General features: G+C 30.8%; 1 protein-coding gene across 7 annotated transcripts in view; it reads left to right on the plus strand.

Annotated features, from left to right (window-relative positions):
- Positions 1 to 20,858, plus strand: part of LOC105836993 (kinesin-like protein KIF21A) — a 242,645-nt gene that overhangs the window by 25,217 nt on the left and 196,570 nt on the right. For all 7 annotated transcript variants that reach the window (XM_036291117.1, XM_036291118.1, XM_036291119.1 and 4 more), the window contains exons 2-6: positions 9,376 to 9,760; positions 12,444 to 12,890; positions 12,977 to 13,085; positions 18,765 to 18,968; positions 19,037 to 19,341. In XM_036291117.1, coding sequence (XP_036147010.1) covers positions 9,376 to 9,760; positions 12,444 to 12,890; positions 12,977 to 13,085; positions 18,765 to 18,968; positions 19,037 to 19,341 — 1,450 coding nt within the window. The remainder of the gene's footprint in view (positions 1 to 9,375; positions 9,761 to 12,443; positions 12,891 to 12,976; positions 13,086 to 18,764; positions 18,969 to 19,036; positions 19,342 to 20,858) is intronic.

Raw genomic sequence — 20,858 nt, forward strand, 5'->3', positions numbered from 1 at the left:
CAAGACCTTGTTGAAAAAAGGTGCTCCGCGGTGTTAATTGCAGCTCGTACAGGACTTATCTGAAACAGACCAGTCTAGAATTTTCTTAAACTGAATGATATTATCTAGTCTTTATCGTGGCCGATTTTTAAATTATTGATTTTGGTAAAATGGCGACCGTTTAAAAAAAAAGCGATTTTTTAGAATAAAAATCAGTTGTTTTTTTAACTTAAAAAAAGTAAGGGCTCTAAAAAAACCACCACCACTGCCTTTTTTGTGTAGATTAAGCCCTCCAAATTTCAAGTAACTCGGTCCAGCCGTTTTCGAGATATTTTTGGCACGCGTTTTGAAAACATGGTTTCGAGAAAAACGCGTTTAAAGTTTGACATTTGATTAAAACGTAGATAATTTTTTTTTCAAACTTACATAGAGTCATCCACTCCAGGGCCATACAGGATCCTCCGCAGATGTAACGGCATCAAAGGCTTCGATTCTAGCTTGCCGGCGTAATATTTTTGCGTAAGCTACCTGCTGCGAAGGATTAGAAAGCGCCCATCGCGCCCCAGCGTCGTCGAATGCGCTTGGACCTTTTTCACTATATCTCCGACAATTTTCAAGGAATCATTTTTAAGGAATTATTTTCAAGGAATCATTTGAAACTTGCAGGAGATATTCTCAAGATCTTATACTTTATGAATACGCAAAAAACGAAAAATGCATTTTTTTTTAATTTTTAGATGTATGTAGTCCCTTTGTAGTGAAAATGAAGAATATTTTAAAGATAAATTTGACTAGACATGACAAAAGAAAGAAAAAGAAGAAACAGAAAAAGAGAATTGATAGAATAGAAGAGGAAGAATGGGAAGGGGCGGGGGGGAGAGAGAAAAGGAAAAAATAAGGAGAAATATTAGGTGGTATATTACATAATATATTAATAAAATTTTTATTTTTGGGCTTGATGAACAAATAATTGAATGATTAAAATCAACTAACAAGATTATAGTGAAGCAAAAACTTGGCGTGTTTGGGGGTCGCATTTTTTCTATATTTCCAAGACACTCTATGTTATTGATATCAATAAGTATATATTCAAGAATGCGATTAATGTGGCTTGGGTTTTGTTTTACTATCTATCAGTTTTTATTTTACTATCTGTTATTATTGATAACATTTCAATTTTTGAAATAATTTTTTGATCGATTGTATTAGATTTTTCTAAGTTTTTTATTTTTAAATATACTTGGTTAATTGTATTGATCTCCCATTTTTGAATGCATTTATGTACTTAACATATTTTTTTATCTTTGTAAAATTTTTGATGGGGCTATCGTTTTTTCATTATTTTATTTGTACAAATAATTTCCATATTTTTATTGTATAACATTGATGGTTTATTGCGTTTTGATGACCCGGACACGCCAAGTTTTTGCTTTACTATAATCCCGTTGGTTGCGTTTAATTGTTTAATTACACAGACACACAAAAAAAAGTGGTTGGTCCGGCGGACTAGACTAGTCAATTCTTATGTATTTCGACCCGCTGAATCCGAATCCAAGGTAAGAATTGCAAAGTTAGCTCGCATTTTTTAACCTCAAAAAAATTTTTTTTTTAATGTTAGTCCGGCGAACCAGACTAGTCAATCTTTATGTATTTTGACCCGCTGAATCCAAATCCAAGATCAGAATTTCCGAATTGGCTCATTTTTTCCTAACCTTAAAAAAAATAATTTTTTTTTATGTTGGTCCGGCGGACCAGAATAGTCTATTTTATTTGTTTTTTTAGATTAGGAAGAAATGAGCCAATGCAGCAATTCTGACATTGAATTTGGATTCAGCGGGTCAAAATACATAAAGATAGACTATTCTGGTCCGCCAAACCAACATTAAAAAAAAATTTTTTTGAGGTTAAAAAATGGGAGCTAACTTTGCAATTCTGACCTTGGATTCGGATTCAGCGGGTCAAAATACATAAAAATTGACTAGTCTGGTTTGCCGGACTAACATTAAAAAAAAAATTGTTTTGAGGTTAGAAAATGCGAGCTAACTTTGCAATTCTTACCTTGGATTCGGATTCAGCGGGTCGAAATACATAAGGATTGACTAGTCTAGTCCGCCGGACCAACCACTTTTTTTTGTGTGTCTGTGTAATTAAACAATTAAACGCAATCAACGGGATTATAGTAAAGCAAAAACTTGGCGTGCCTGGCTCTTTGAAACGCAGTGACCCATCAATGTTATACAATATGGAACTTATTTGTATAAATAAAATAATGAAAATATAATAACCTATTAAAAATTTTACAAAGATAAAAAAGATATGTCAAGTACATAAACGCATTTAAAAATAATACGAGATTAATACAATTAGCCAAGTATATTTGAAAAAAAGACTTAGGAAAATTTTATTTTAGGAAAATCTAATAAAAAATTATTTAAAAAATGGAAATGTTACGAATAACAGATAAGCAAAAACTGATAGATAGTAAAACAATACCTGTAGGGTCGAAACCGCTTCTTATGGAGAGATCTCGTGGTTTCGGATAGGAAGGGAAATGTTAAATTAAAATGCGTGTTTTGAGCCAATATCTTAGAAGATTTATTGGCACGTGGGGAAAAGCCTTGCGGCATAAAAACCCCAGGTCAGACACAAATATGGAAATCTTATTAACGCATTAATTAGCGAGACGTATAATCGGGTAGATCATGAAGATCGTATATATCGTATTGTCGTATAATCGTATAGATCATGAAGATCGCATATATCGTATTGTCGTATAATCGTATAGATCATGAAGATCGTATATATCGTATTGTCGTGGTACCACTATAATTATCGGGGCCCCGAATCGTATAAATCGTATATGAATTTATTCGTATATGAATCGCATGTGGTCTTCCGTTTTCGAGTGAAGACAAGTCGGGAAATATTCCCTTAAATGGGCCGAAGCCCCGTATATGAACACCTTGCTCACTTAATTATTGAAATTGAAATACACGTGTTAATGACTCTAAACCCCTGTGAGGTAATTCGCGCTCTTGACCGAATATTCTCGATTGCACAGATTCACTCGCGGATAAAGATATACTCGTTGTCGCGTACACGGAAGAAGTGAAGAGTAGCGGGCCCTTGACCTTCTATTTATCCCCTGTGGTGGCGCTTCCGAATCTCGGATAAATCGTCGACCCTCGCGTAGAATCGATATGTCTCGAGTCGATATTGACTGCCCTCATCGACCGTCCGATACGCGCGCCCTCAACAATCACATCGTCTCATGCGCGCGGTTACATCGGTCACGCTTGAGAAAATAAAATCGTTAAATTCGATCAACTGAATAATCACGTTAATTATTTGTTCCGCGAATAAATTAAAATAAAATAAAATACGCGGAACAATACTCAAGCCACATTAATCGCATTCTTGTGTATATATTTATTGATATCAATAATATAGTCTTGAAAGTATAGAAAAAATTCGAGCCGGGCACGCAAAGTTTTTGCTTTATTATAATCCCGTTGATTGATTTCAATTAGTTAATTATTAATGTTTTTTTTTTATATACTTGGCTAATTTTATTGATCTTAAATTTATTTTTGAAATCACGCATTTATATACTTGATCTATCTTTTTTCCGTTTCAAGGTTGACGCATAATTGGCGCGTTTACTTCATATCATTCTTTTTGTAGAGAAGACAATAAGATAATCACACACACTTGGCACCTTTTTTTACCTTTTTTTAAAAAGGTAATTTTGTTTGGTCTAATATACGTACTGAAACACAAAACTGACTCGCTATTAACCTCACACGCGTCATTAATTAACCATGAACTGTCACATCATTGTCGTGAAACTTGTCGCGGACTGAACGCGGATTAATCATACGGACAAGAGATGACAAAACGCGTATTTCTCGGGTCTACATGACTTCTAAAAAGGGATTATTATTAATTGTACAATTTATAATACTTGATATTTATGTATTTTTTTACTTTTGCAAAGCAATTATACTACGAATGACAGCGATTTATCATTATCAATAAGCAGTATATATTTTATAGGAGGAAACTGTCACAGGTAAATCTTACAAGAGCTCTCTCGTGTTGAATTCGTGTACTCGACAAAAAGCGACGATGTACCTAAATGAAAAATTTACATTTTGGACTTTGCGTTGCTATATTTTTGCTCGTAGAGCACGTAGAAAAAAATAAAAACTTTTTTGTATAAATCAAACCCAAGCTTCTGATTGAACATAATTAAAACTCGATCGGTTAAATCGTTATTGAGATCTGATAATCTCGGGTGCTCGCGTACTCGTATAAATGTACGGTGGTCTTGCGCTGCGCGTTCACTTTGCGCGAGACACTACCGTGTCTCTTGATAAAACGCCATAAAATTTTTGTATAAAAGAATTTTTCATAAACCTTATATTTTTAAAGATATTCGCCAAAAACGAAAAGTGCGTCATTGACGAGGGGTGGTTTCAACCCTAAAGTCGTCGAGATACGCGGCTAAAAAAAATATAGGTTTAATATTTTTTTTATGTTTTACAACATATCCAAAGCTCATTAAAATCGGTGAGGGACAATTCTGTCCGTTCCCTTGTAAGTGACGTGCAGTGTGAGGTTATAATACAAGTTTCTATTGAAAATATGTGAAATATATAAAATTTTTATGTTAAATGTTTTCATATTATTATTTTATTGTTATTCTAATGTACTAGACATTTAACTGAGCTATGTTATTCTCTGATTCAATTTTATACTCGTGTCGATGAGATAAGATGTTGTGTGCATTAGTTAAATATTGCTGTAATTTTCAATTAATATTAACAACTTTTAATTGCTTTAATAAAACTTTTAAAAAGTATTTTTTATATTAATTTTTATTTTTCGTTTTAAAAGTATATAATTGCCTGTATTTTGATGATAAAGAATGGTTCTTATCCTTATAACGTCATTAATATTTAACAGATGCACAACTTTACGTCACACTTCATCTATTTAATCATCAAACAGCTTATCATCAACATCAATGTAAAATTAATTAATCAGTGAGTAACAAGCTCAGATTTTACACTGGTGTCGGTAAGATAGATGAGATGTTGTGTGATATAGAACTGTGAATAAGTTAAATGTTGCTGTAATTGACAATCAATATTAACTATTAATTAGCTTAAATAAAACTTTGAATAAATGGTTTTAATAACACTAATTTTTACTCTTTGGTTTACTAGTGACATATATAATTGCTAGTATCTTGCTGACAAAAGATGGTCCTTATCCGTACAACATTATCAATATTTAACCAATGCACAATTCTACACATCATACCTCATCTACTTATTTATCAAAACCAACGTAAAAACAAAATTATCTTTTTAAAAAAGGTAAAAAAGCACGCCAACTATGTGGTTTTTCTTTAAATAAAAAAATTACAAAGTTCAAGATAATACTTTTGATCATATCAAATTCAACCTAAGTGATATATAATCTATAAATACTACAAAATGCATGATATCCAAACCAAATTATCTTTTTAAAAAAGGTAAAAAAGTGTGGTTTTCCTTTAAGAAAAAAAATCACAAAATCCAAGAATACTTTTGATAAATTCAACCTAAGTGATAATTTTTTATAACAAAAAAATCACAAATTCAAGATAAAACTTTTGATCAAATTTAACCTAAGTAATATACATCCCTGAAATGTTATAACTTTGATTATTAAAGTGACAATTATTTTAAATAAAGATCATTATATTTACACACAAATTAATTTTTCTACAAAAATAATGATATGTAAATATTTTGCGGCAATTAAAAATAAACACTACAAAATGAGTGTATTCAGTTTTTTCTCTACAAAAATAATGATATGAAGAAATATGCGCCAGTCTATAAGAATAGATGTTTATTCTTTGTTTGGCATTTATAGTTTAATTTTTCATTAAGGTTGTATCAGACTAGAGATTGATATTGGGATTAAATTGAAATGTCACCAATTAGGAACAAAACCAATATTCTTTAACTTTGCTTTGAATGGTCAAATTTCAATTTAATCTCATTCTCAATCTCTAGTCTGATGTGACTTTACGATTGTCTTAAGTTTGTCTTTAGATACAATTTTATTAACTACAAAGTTTATTTAATTATAAATTTAAGAAAAATCTTAAATACAAGATCAAACTATGAATATTAGCTTTTTGTATTAAATTATTAGCTGCTGTGCGTTGATATGAAGTTACTGCGTACCTGTAAAAAACAATTGTCAGGAAGCATATTAGCAAAAAATAAAAGACATAATATTGACCTGGCAAATAAGGATTTTAATACAAATAAATTACAAATATTATAAATAAATATTTTACTACAAAAACTTGGCACCGCTAAACCGAATAATTTGCCAGTTCTCTTTTTTTTGTGCGTGTATCTAAATGTGGGTGCGAGCGTGCGTACGGGGTGGCACTCACTTGGACACGGTTCAAATTGACACGGTGCTTTTGGACACGATATCTTGCGCATAGTTCAAATGACCACGGTGCATTTGCACACTGTGCATTTGGACACAAAAGAAATTTTATTAAAAATGTACACCAGTTATCTACACACGTTAAATTTGACCACCGGATATTTGCACACGAAAAAATGCCCACCGTTTACTTGGACACGTAAAAGTTGCACACCATTCATTTGCACACCGCTTACTTGCACACCATTCATTTGCCCATCACTCATTTGCACACCAAGAAATGCGCACCGATCATTTGCACACGGAAAGATGCGCACTGATTATTTGCACACGGAAAGATGCGCACCGATTATTTGCACACGGAAAGATGCGCACTGATCATTTGCACACGGAAAGATGCACACCGATCATTTGCACACCATTCATTTGGACACGGTGCTTTTGGACACCGTTTATTTGCACACCGCTCAGTTGCACACCGTTCAATTGCACACCACTTAAGTCGCAAACCTATGTGGTGCAGTGAATGCTTTACACACACACACACACGGGGGTGTGCAAGGGGGGCCTTCGCCCCCCCCTCCTCTCGCACCAATTCCGTCCGAGTCGCTAACCCATGTACACATTGCAAACGCAGCCACAATGTATGAATATTTAATATGCGTTTGATTGAACGGTGTGCAATTGAACGGTGTGCAAATGATTAGTGCGCATCTTTTCGTGTGCAAATGATCAGTGTGCATCTTTCCATGTGCAAATAATCAGTGCGCATCTTTCCGTGTGCAAATGATCGGTGCGCATTTTTTGGTGTGCAAATGAATGGTGGGCAAGTGAGCGGTGTGCAAATGAATGGTGTGCAACTTTTACGTGTCCAAGTGAACGGTGGGCATTTTTTCGTATGCAAATATCGGTGATCAAATTTTACGTGTGCATATAACTGGTGTATATTTTTAATAAAATTTATTTTGTGTCAAAATACACAGTGTGCAAATGCACCGTGATCATTTGAACCGTGCGCAAGATATCGTGTCCATTTGAACCGTGTGCAAGTACACTGCTCCCGTGCGTACGTGTGTGTGCGTGTGTGCGTGCGTGCGTGCGCGCGCGCGCGCGCGTGTGTGTGTGTGTGTGTGTGTGTACATAATATTTTGGTTAGGTGCTCGGTTGTTACTGATACGAAAATGTTTCTTGTTTAATATTATTTTAAGATATGCAAGCGGCGAATTAGGTGCTCGTTTGGTTTAGCCACCACCATCAATTTAAACATCGATCTAACAAGAGTAAACTGTTCATATAAAATTAGGTGCTCGGTTGTCATTGGTATGAAAATGTTTTTTATGTAGTGTTATTTCAAGATATGTTAACGTCGAATTAGGTTTAGCCACCGCTTTAACTTAAATGTCGGTAGCGCGACGAGCTAGCAAGAGTAAACTGTTATTAAAAAATTAGGTGCTCGGTTGCTATTGGTATGAAAATGTTTTTTATTTAGTGTTATTTTGAGATATGTAATGGCGAATTAGGTGCTTGTTTGGTTTAGCCATATTGCACTTTAACATGATAATTACGTATATTTGTTAGTTAATTTCGGACAATCTGTCTACTTTATTGAAATGTTTTCTGTATTTTTTGAGAGTATCTAATTAGCACTTAATTCTAGTACATTCAATTTTTTTCGCGTTGCATGTATTGATTTTTTGACATGGGTGGTGGGGCTAACTTAACATTAAGCCACCAAATCGAATTTTCTGCCAAACTGTACAAACACTAAATTTTTGAATAGAGCACTAAATTAGCACCTAATTAGCACTAAATTTTTTTATAGGTGACAAATTTTTTATAGCTGATAAGGGGTTTAACTTAATAGAGGTAAAGAATTGATTGAGATGAATTTTGTGAGCTTCCAAATGTCTGACCTTGTTTTGAAAAAAATTTTTTAAAAAAAGTTAGCATTCGCGTAGGACAAAGTTGAGAGAATACGAAGTATAAAGAAGAATGTTTTATTTAAAGTTTAGCTGCTTTCTACGGATGAATATCATGGCGTGAAGTCTGGCGTTATTATGAAAGACATCACACCAGCGATACTGGTATTGCTGCGCTACTCGTTCAGGTGGTGGAACTCATAATATATCTCAAAAATTTATCAGATGCTACTAGATCCTACAAGATGCTCAGAAAAATTTTTAGGTGAAATTCCAATTTTGTACAGGTGCTGATTCTCGATCTCTCGCAATTGATTTTATTGTATAGGATCCAGTTTTTATTGTTTGTTATGATTAAAAAAAAAGCTTTAGATGCTGTCAAAACAGCATATCATTAGATATTCGCACATTCCATCAGCTATCATTTACTTATTTACTCATTTCATATAGCATTTAGACATTGAGTCGAATTGACAATTTTTCAGGTAATTATACACACATATGTGTATAGTATCAGCAGATTGTCTAACGGTCATGCAAATTTTGGTGCACAAGATCTTTAAAAAGGTTTCATCAACCCTCGAAATCAAACAAAACGAACTTAGTTTTATATATTGAAAATTTGAATCGTTGTTTTGAATCTTTGAATCTTTGCTTTGAATTTTCAACTTTGAATCTTCGATACTACTTCCAAACTGATGATTGGCACAGGCATTTATTCTTTAGAGATCTTATATAAGGGTCTGCGAAGAAGTAAAGCTAGAAGCAATACAGTGTTATATAAAAATGGGCCTTCTGATTTTCATTTTTCCACTTTATTTCTATCTAAATAATTGCACTTAAAAAGCCTATCTGAAAAATATTTCACCTTTAGTAAGACATGAATTTTAATAGGTATTTATTAGTCATAGAATGATCAAACAAAAAAGAATTAAATTTAAATGATTGGCACCGTAAATAAAAAAAGTGAAAATGATTCAAGATTTTATTATTATTATTGATTGTTCTGTTGCAGAATAAGGCCTCAAATAGCTCGTGAAGTGATTGATATGTGCAGGATTTGTACTCAGGTATCTCAAGAGGCACCACAAGTTTTTCTTGGGCCCGATAAGGCCTTTACGTACGATTACGTTTTCGATACTCAGGTAGATCAAAACACGATTTACGAGACGTGTGTAAGGCGTCTTGTAGAAGGTGCGTTGGATGGCTATAATGCGACGGTCCTCGCCTATGGACAGACCGGCTCGGGCAAAACTTATACTATGGGCACTGGTTTCGACGTTGAAGTCGACGAAACTATCGTTGGGATTATACCTAGAGCTATTAAACATCTCTTCAACGGAATAGCGGATAAACAGGAACGTGCGAGAGAGCGCGTACAGATGCCCCCAGAATTTAAGGTTTGTACTTGTAAGATCAATTCTAGTTACTTACATAGCACAGAAACATTGCATAAACATTGTAAAATGATTTGCAATATCACAACATTACAAATTGTTATTGTAATATGCAACAACGATAAAATTTGCTTTTAGAAATATTACAATAACATAGATATTTAATAACATTTTATAATATTATTATAATTTTTAATTTAACAAGTAATTGGTAATATATGGTGTTTCTTAATGGCTTTCCTAACTTTTTACCATGGAAAATGGGATTACCGACCGATTAACACGTGCCTCCAGTTCTTTACTTTTTCCCATTTGATTAACATAACGTTTTTGTCGATTTCCGTTCACAATTATGTAGCACAAGTAATAAACACAATAAAAATATGATTCTTGTACAGTTTTCTTGAGAAATCTATCTATTTTTTTACCAAATTTTTATTTTTTTAAAATTTAAAATGGCGGACATAATATGACGGCTAGAAAAATTGGAATTTGTCAAATTGACAAAAGATTATATCAAAACCCATTATTTTAGGTTTTTCAAGTCGCTGAGTTCAAATTTGGTATTAAAAATATTATGTAAGTTGTTGCTTTGTATAGAAAATATTTCTCTAATGCTAGCAAAGAAATAACTATAAAAGAAGTGGAATTTTACGTCTGATGTTGATATTTTTATGTTTTAGAGGCTATGAAGATTAATAATAAAACGGAATCAATAAAGAGATAATTTTAATATACTTCATTATATTTTATTATACATAATCTTGATAATTGGGAATATTCACATGTTTTGCAGGTAACAAGAGATTATAAAACTATAAATGAGCTTGAATTTCATATTTTTAACAGTAAATTTCAATATAATGTATCCAAAAATTTATTTTAGTTGACAAATGTTTATCAATTTTTCATAAATTTGATTGTTTTGGTCCCATACACGTTCTGCTATTGTAAACACAATATTTTGGAATCTAAATCTTATATAAAACAAAAAATGAGCAAATTTAAAGAATTTTAATTTTTTTAGTCGCCATAATAAGTTTGCCATTTTGAATTGTATATCAATACCAAATTTAAACTCAGCGATCCGAAAAACTTATATACAACGGATCTTGATACAATTTTTTGCCAATTTGACGAATTTCGATTCTTTTAGCCGCCATATTAAGTCCGCCATTTTGAATTAAAAAAAATAAATTTTTGATAAAAAAGCAGATAGATTTCTCAAAAAAATAGTACAAGAAGTATATTTTTCTTGTGTTTATTACTTGTGCTACGTAATTGTGAACAAAAGTCGACAAAAATCCCATGTTAATCAAATGAAAGAAAGTATAGGGCTGGAGGCACGTGTTAACGGATTTAGGACCAAATATCCACTATTTTTTCTCCACGTTTAACGCTCAAACTTTTTATATAGACGTTGTAGAAAAAATACTCAGCATAACACTTTCGATAGTCTGAAACTTCCTCTTTCGAATGCTGGCGTCAGAATTGACGTACAAAGCAAGTAAAACAAGTTATGACCCCAAAAAGAGCAACATTTTTTTACATTTTTTGGTAAAAATTCCATATTTTGGATGCGAAAATGTTTTGCAGGATCATTGTAATAGGGATAAATCATGGAATAGATGCTCTTTTAAATCCTATTGCGATTTTTTAAAAATTCAACATGGCGGATTTAACATGGCGGTCAAAAGATGGAAAAACCGAAATATTTTTGATTTTTTCGCTTTTTTCTTTTAATATCTTTTTAAAATACTTTAAAAATACATAAGCTTGTGATTTTATGTGAGTTGAGGTTATAATAATACATAATCATAATACAAATTATGGCGGTTTCTTTCAAGAAATGCGAGAAAAGCATGATTTATTGTCAAAAAATGGAGAAAAGCCACAAGCAAGTGTTCATATCTGGTATTTCATCATGCTCACATCTGCGCATACACCTATGTATCAAACACACACGCACGCGCGCGCACACACACACACACACACACACACACACACACACACACACAGATGATTATCTTCTTATTTTTACATTTTTTAGGCGTCAAAATACGTTGCCGTTGCCTGACTCTCACCGCGAGGAGGTAAATGTAAATGAGAGTTTTTTTGTTTGTTTATTTTTAGTTATTTTTTTATTTGGGGAAGTACTTTTTCAAATTTTATTTTTTTTGTATTTTTAATTTTTTAAAGAGAATTTTTATTTGATTTCAACTTATTATAGAATTTATAAGCGTTCCTTTATAAGTCATGAAATTTTCCGAAACAAGGTGTAAAAAAAGACAAAAAACCAAAAAACAAAAGAACTCTCTAATTCTCAGTTACCTCCTCGCAATGAAAGTCATGCAACGGCAACATATTTTGACGCCTAAAGAATATAAAAAATAAGGAAATAATCATCTCTGTGTGTGTGCGTGCGTGCGTGCGTGCAATTTTTAAATATGAAAATTTTCCCAATTTTTATATATATATATATATATATATATATATATATTTATATTTATGTTGTTTTGTAACATTATTTACATTAAAATTTGCATATCTATATTTTAACAATGTTTCGGAAATATAACATTGTAATACGTAAGGTTGCAATAATACTGCAGTGTAACTGCAAGATTTTTATAAAATTTGCGCGTTATCTCGATTCTCTCTGTAATGATACATTTTTTGTTTATAGGTTACAGCACAATTTTTAGAATTATATAATGAAGATTTGAAAGATTTATTAGAGCCAGGAGGACCGAGAGGTGGTGCGCGTATTCACGAAGATACGATAGGTAATATACATCTAGCTGGCGTGGAACCGCGCGTCGTAACCAGCCCCGAACAGGCATTGGAGTATCTTCGATTGGGCGCTTTATCGCGCACGACAGGATCTACGCAAATGAATACGCAATCTTCTAGATCGCACGCGATATTTACATTGTATATAAAACAGCAAAGATGCATCAAAGTCGAAGATCCCGACGCGGACGTTGATACGAGTGATGTCGAACTAGCGAATGAATTTGAAACATTAACTGCCAAGTTTCACTTTGTCGATCTAGCCGGTTCTGAGAGACTAAAGAGAACAGGCGCTACTGGGGACAGAGCAAAAGAAGGCATTTCTATTAATTGTGGATTGGTAAGGGAATATAATTTTTCGAGAAAAAAAAATAAAAAAGGAAGTCTGATTATAAATCTCCTTTTTTATTGCATCTTTTTTTATAGTTAGCTTTGGGTAATGTTATTTCCGCTCTCGGTGATAAAACGAAGAAAGCCTCACACATACCGTACAGAGACTCAAAGTTAACCAGATTGCTTCAAGATTCTCTTGGAGGTAACGTTTCCATAGTAATGTAAATACAAAGTATTTCGAAGTACAAAAAGTAACATTATTATTTTACAGAATTTGATAACAATTAATTTAAAATTAATAAGTTAAGAATTCAATACAAAATAAATAATTTTTAACTTTTTAACTTTAATTATTTTTAAAATACATAAACTTTAATTTATTAACTTTTTTCTTACAAGGGAAGTGTCACAAGTGTCCAACGCCAATTTGATTCTTTTTGAAATATGTTATCAAACACAAATCTAAGAAGCACGTATTTTTTTATGTGCGGAATTTTATGTTTAGAGAGTGAAACATCCCTTTGAAAAAACAATTTTTTTCTTTTGGAACGAATATTGTCGAACCCTGGTGAAAATGTAAAATCGGAGCGTAAGTCGAATATAAAGGGAGAATAATAAAAGCGTTAACAAACCTTCTACGAAGCGTAAATTGAAACAATGAAATGTAAAAGAAGTGTTAACGCTTTTTTTTACATTTCATTGTTTCAATTTACGCTTCGTAGAAGGTTTGTTAACGCTTCTAATACTCTCCCTTTACATTCGACTTACGCTTTTATTCTCCCTTTACATTCGACTTTACGCTCCGATTTTACATTTTCACCAGAGAAAATATAAAAGATAGAAAAAAAATTTTTTAATGAAAATTGTATGGTTTAAAAAGTACTTTAAAGTTGTAAAGGAAAAAAATGTTTAATTCTTTTGTTTAACAAAACACCCCTACCCCTATTTTTTTAATAAAATTTTTTTTCGCCAAATTAAAGTTTTTTTTTCTAAATTCAACCGTGTATATTAAAGTTATGTTACGAAATATTCTCGAGAATTAATTATAAATGTCTCCGTATATAAATTATCCGTGCTTATATGCGCTTTGTATTGTAGTTTAAAAACAATTTAACAAATTGAATACACATTTTAATTGAAAACATGTAATTCATCACGTTCTTGACACGAGAGATACGTGACTTTTAGAAGTTATATATATATATATATATATGTGTGTATATATTATGGTCAAACCCCGTTGCGCGGGCGTTCTTAGGATTGACTGGTCAATGCGCGGAATAACCAAGCGTTTTGGTCAAAGTCCGAAATAGTTTTGTATTTTAGTCTTTGACTGATATGTTTTTAGTTCATCCTAGGAGTGACTAACATGGCTAGTCAAAGCTAGAAACTGAAAAAAATCACTTCGGACTTTGACCAAAACGCTTGGTTGTTTCGCGCATTGACCAATCTTAGGTTAGGTTAGGTTAGGTTAGGTTAGGTTAGATTAGATTAGGTTTGATTACAATAACGCCTTAGGTATGATTACAATAACGCCATCTAAACCCGCTATGCGCCTTGCAGGTATTCTAATCTGTCTGCTATTTGTGAGCGATTCACGGCATGAATGCGTTGCTATCTAGCACAAGCCATGCAAAAAATGCGCGAATTTCAAATGTCTATATGTATTTTTATGAGCATCTCGTTTAGCGTAGAAAGTCGCAAACCCATGTGATGCAGTGAATGCTTTTTACACACACACACACACACACACACACACACACACACACACACGCACGCACGCACGCACGCACGCACGCACGCACACACACACACACACACACACACACACTTCAACTCGTGTGCAATAAACAAAAAACATCGTACCGACATGTTTTTTTTTAAATTGCTTAGAAAAGAATAAACTTTCAGAATCTGAATTAATATTAGCAAGATTTTAACGAAAAATTTGTGCAAAATGATAACAAACTTTTACTTTTTTCAATTAAAAAACACATGTTTGGTTTTTATGCGATACAAAAGGTTTGCACTTAACAAATCAAACTTTCGCGTAGGGATTCTCAAAGTAGAGTCTTTGCCCTTTAATTTAAAAAAAAGTACATGTAATTTGGATGATTTTTCGCAAAGTTGCATCACTTTGAATATTGCCTAAAAATCGATCAAAAATTTTGTTTCGTTTTTTTTTCGCGCCAGTATATGTATATGTAATAATAAAGTTTATATTATATATACATAAAAATGTATATATATACATAAAATAAACTTTATTTAAGTCAACAAATGTTATTGTAAAAACATCGAAATCTGATAAAATGACGTCAGGTAATTAAATAAATTTCCTTTTATAAAATTCCAGATTTTTAAATATTGATAATTGAAAAAAATATAAATTTGCATTAACAATCAAATAATAAAATTATATAATAAAATAAATCTTTGATACATAATTAATTATTATTGTAAAATTTTGTATTTAACAATCCAATTAATTTAATTAATTTAATCTAATTAATTTAGCAATCTAATAATCAAAAGAAAGTTATTAAATTAATTTATATACATTTATTTTCTTCCAAATTATTTTAAAATGTGATTAGAAGGAACTTATTTTCTAAACATTGGTTCTAATAGCGTTCCTCTTATCGATTCATGGACTGAACATTGTCTCATTATTATTTCAGATTTAACACTGAATACGTTTACACGTCGAGTTTAACAACATCGGAGTTATAAAATTGCTTAACTACAGCCATTTCTCGGAAGAATGGTTGGCCAACTCTAGAAGTATCGATAGTTATTAAACCTGTTTAAGGGTGTCGTATGAACGTAGTCATTTCTAGATAAATATATTACTACTATAATTATACCGAAAGGTACTATAGGGAAAATACAACCATTACATGTTTACGGATGTAGAATTTGGAAAAATTTTGCTAAAAGACTTTCAGATATATATTGTTTTATTATTGGAATGTAAGGTTACAATAAGCTGTAGTAAAATGTTTGTGGTGTAAAAAGTCATTATGTTTAAAACATTTCTATTTCTTCATTGAGTATTGTTAGTGCAATGAGTGTAATGAGTAAATGATACAAATGATAAATTTATTGTATGAATATTTAAAAATTATTTTATTAATAAATGTTTAGAAATTATTATGTATGATCACAATCTTATTGTGTAAATAAACAAAATGTAAAAGCATAAAAACGAAAATAGTTTTAAGAAAATATTCATAAGATATTATAAAGAATTAGTGTACAGAAATAAGTAAAATAAAAAATTTTATTAGTTTTGAATGGAAATGATAAAAACCATTATAATTATTATTATTATTAATAATTTGTGATGAATCAATTATACTGATTTTTATTATATATCTTCTTGTTTAGACAATAATTGATTGCGCACATGAGCACGAATAACATATATACGGAAACATTTTTAATTAATTCTCGAAAATGATATTTTGTAATATAATTTTAATATACATGGTTGAATTTAGAAAGAAAAACCTTTTAATTTGGCGAAAAAATTTTTTTTAATTAAAAAAATTTGGAGTGTGGGTGTTTTGTTAAACAAGAAAATAAATTTTTTTTTACAGCTCTAAGTAAATGTTTACTTTGACCCGCTCTACACCGATTTCGATGAAATTATACTCAATCGACGCGTTTTTACATGAAACGAAAGAATCTGGAAGAAATAAGCATCGGTCTCCTCCGCGAAGCGAGATATTAATTAAGCTCACGATGGCAGGTTACAATACATGTCATACCGCCATAATGTTGCGACTGAACATAGCCTCGTGGTCATATATGCGCATGCTCGTGCTTATTATTTGTGTTTTGGTAAAGCAGCGACTTCCACTCAAAACAAGGTATTTTTCGCTTTACCATTTTTTTTGTTAAAGCAGAAAATACTTTGTTTCACGTAAAAGTCGCTGCTTTACCAAATTACAATATATACCTCTTTGCAATAATTAATCCAGTCAGCACGCACATATATAGCCACGGAGCTATGTTCAGTCCCAACATTTCGTCGGTATGACATGTATCGTACCTGCCAAGTCGTCAGTTTTAACGATTAATATCTCGCTTCACGGAAGAGACCGACTTATTTCTTCCAGTTTCTTTCGTTTCATGCTAAAACACGTCAATTTAATATAATTTCATCGAAACCGAAGTAGAGCGGATCAAAGTAAACATTTACCCAGCTCCAAAAAGTATTTTTAAAACTGTACAACTTTTATTTAAAAAAAATTTTATTTTTTATACTTCCGACGATATTTGCTTCAAAAAAAATTTTTTTAAAGGGGTGTTTTACCCCTTAAACATGAATTTTCGCACATAAAAAAATACATGTCTCTTAGATTTATGTGTTTGACAACATATTTTAGGGAGAATTAAATTAGCGTCGAATACTTGTATTTCCCTTGTTATTTAAAAATGTACTTATAAAAAATCCAATAAGAAAATATTCTTTTGTTATTTTATATAAACTTAATTTATAACTATAATATTAATTATAATATTAATAATAATAAAATATTTATTTGATGATCCATGTTATATAAAATTATTGTAATACAATCTAAGTTGACGTATATAGGATAATTACGATCATAACGAATCTTAATGCTTCTTGTGTAAGTTATAAATATTCTAATTTATTTAAAATTAATATTGTTTTGAAGATTAATTAGACTAATCTAATTAAGGGATAATGCTACTCTAGCACTCAGGAAAAATAGCCTAATTTTAACAATTTTTTATGAGAGTATAGTGAATGGAATATAAAATCTGTTTAAAGGTCTTTATTGTATATACTTTTAAGTATATTTACGAATTAAAAAAATTTTTTTGTTACAAAATGGCGGTGCCAATCTTATGTTGAACTTAAAAATTTTTGGTTCTTTGGTCCAGATTAAAACACAGAGGAGAAATCTTTCCAGCGGAACGAGACGAAGTTTCTTTTAGTGATTTCTGGCGCCGCCATTTTGTAACAAAAATTTTTTTTTAATTCGTGAATACACTTAAATACAATAAAAACTTTTATATACAATAAAAATCTTTAAACAGATTTTGTATTCCATTCACCATCTCATAAAAAATTATCAAAATTAGGCTATTTTTCCGGGCGCTAGAATGTATTACCCTTAAAGATTACAATATTCTAATTTACATATAAATAATATTTTTTAAAATTAACTTTAAATCTTACGCAGATCAATCTGTTTTTCATTGCTTAATCAGACTAATTGGGCCACTGATAAATGGTTGTACTTTTTGAAAGATTTTTGGGCTTTAAAAAATCTTAACAAATGTTGATATACTTTTAATATTTAAGAATACGCTCGTACAATTATGTCTTTTTTTACTTTTGTACTGTATGCTAAAGATGAAAAATAAAAGCGTTATAGTAATTGGAATGTAGTTTGTTTAATTTTGATTAACTTAGTACTTGCTTGGAATACCTCTATTTTTGCATACTTATAAAGTTTGTTTCAATATAATTACATACTCAGTGTTAGTTGGTTCAACGCATGTACAAGAAAACAGCGGTTTTTTATTTTTCGTGCATATTGAGATCTACCAATCATGAACATTTTAAATTTATGTACTCGCATAACTTTTTTATACATGTCCGAATTTGAAGCAGAATCGACAAAATAGAAAAATCTTATCTGATTCTTAAATCTCAGTTGTTCTATGGAGGATTAGTTTAATTTGAGTTAGTTTAATCTTAACGCAACTTCTAATTGAGTCAATTTTATGTTTATTAAATCTTTTAATTAAACTAAATTTATAAGTTATTAACTTTAACTTATGTTAGTTTTGAAAAACTACCCAATTCTGTTGTTTTGCAATATTAAAATTATTGTAGGGAATAGTCAAACCGTTATGATAGCGTGCGTATCACCAAGTGACAGAGATTTTATGGAAACTTTAAGTACATTGAAATATGCAAATCGAGCAAGAAATATAAAGAATAAAGTTACTATTAACCAAGACAAAAGTTCGAGAACAATCGTCTCGTTACGACGAGAAATTCAACAACTTCAATTGGAATTAATGGAATATAGGCAAGGTATGTTTGAAACTTGTAATACTACGTTAACATTACATGTAATGTTATATTTGTTTTTTTTTTCTTAGGCAAGAGAATCATAGGTGAAGACGGAATTAACGACGCCTGGCATGAAAATCAAATGTTGAGCAGTGAATTACAAAGTCTTCGCACCAGAGTAAAAGCACTTTCGGAAACAGTTGAGGCACTAACTACGAAAAATGCTCTCTTGTTGGCAGAGAAAGCAGCGGGTCATTGGGTGGCAGTTTCGATCAAAGGTGATGACCAAATGACTAATTTGATACAAGGCTATGTTCAAGAAATAGAAGAGTTAAGAGCTCGTTTATTGGAAGCAGAAGCCATGTATCAACAATTAAAGAAACGGCAAATGCAGGTATGGTAAACTGCAGTGTTAAAAAATAATCATAGCTAATAAGATAAACAGGTCAATATATCGAGGCAATACCAATTTTCCTAATACAATATAATTTATTAAATCAAAAATATATTATTATAAACGCTATTAAAAACAAACTGTGTTAAAATTGTTAAACAAATTTTGAAACATTTTGACTATACATAGTCCTCTTCAGTCGTGCCAAATTACTAATATTTATGAAATTAAACCCGAGTAAAATAAAGCAAACAAAAATATAATTAATTTAGAAAATGATGCCAATTGAATATCCATAAAAACAACGCATATTGTCTATAGAAATGTGTCATAATATTTAAAACGTGAACGAAAATAATACAAACAAAAACAGTCAAAAAATATGGTCAAAATCTTGTCGAGAAATCTAAAAGATTAAAACCGATAGGAAACGTGTAATTTATATGTAATTTATAAACAATATAAATCGATATACGTATTGTAAAAAAAACAAATATTTTAAGAATTTTCCTGAAATATCTCCAAGATGATAAACAATTATATTAATTTCACCTTAAATTTGGCTTTTATATTTATTCTAATCTTAATTTCTTATATTTAAAATAGGCAAAAATTTATATTAAAATATGTTGTCTCTTATTGGTTTCAAAATATCTCAAAATAAACTTGAAACGAATGTTTCAGAAATATCCTTTTGTAGACAATACGTAATATCAAATATTTTTTTATTATTTGGTAGAAGTAAAAGGATAAACAATACATTATATCAAATAATGTCTTGCAAAATATTATGAGTACTTGATAATAAGATACTTTAAAATTGATTTAAAACTGGAAATAAAAAAATATCTTATTATTACATCTCAAATATATTTTACTGTATGGATAATATTTACAAACTTTTACAATAGACAAAGAAAACATTTTAACGCAGCAAAATATATAATTAAGTTCAATGTTTTTGAAATATCCCCAAAATGATAAGAAGTCATATTAATTTTATCTCAGATATGATGTTTGATTTTTAGATTTATTCTAACTAATGTTTAATTCTTATATTTAAAATAGACTAAAGTTTTTCTTAAGACATGTTATATTTACTACTCTATAAAGTATAACATCTATCTCATCAACACCATTGTAAAATTTGAGCTATGTTACTATCTGTTTAATTAATTTTACATTGATGTTGATGATTTAAAAAAATAAGGTGTAATGTTGAGCTGAATGTAGAGTTGTGCATCGATTAAATACTAATAATGTTGTAAAGATAAGGACCATCTTTTATCATCAAGGTACCAACAATTATATACATTATTAGTAAAGCAAAGAATAAAAATTAGTATTATTAAACACATTTAAAGTTTTATTAAGGCTAATTAATAGTTGTTAATATTGATTGACAATTACAGCAACGTTTAACTGATGCACAATTCTACATCACAGCATCTCGTGTATCATCGACATCAGTGTGAAGTTGAATCAAATATTAACGTAACTCAATTAAATGTTTAATA

The sequence above is a fragment of the Monomorium pharaonis genome, chromosome 8 (genome assembly GCF_013373865.1).
Source record: "Monomorium pharaonis isolate MP-MQ-018 chromosome 8, ASM1337386v2, whole genome shotgun sequence".
Classification (NCBI taxonomy): domain Eukaryota; kingdom Metazoa; phylum Arthropoda; class Insecta; order Hymenoptera; family Formicidae; genus Monomorium; species Monomorium pharaonis.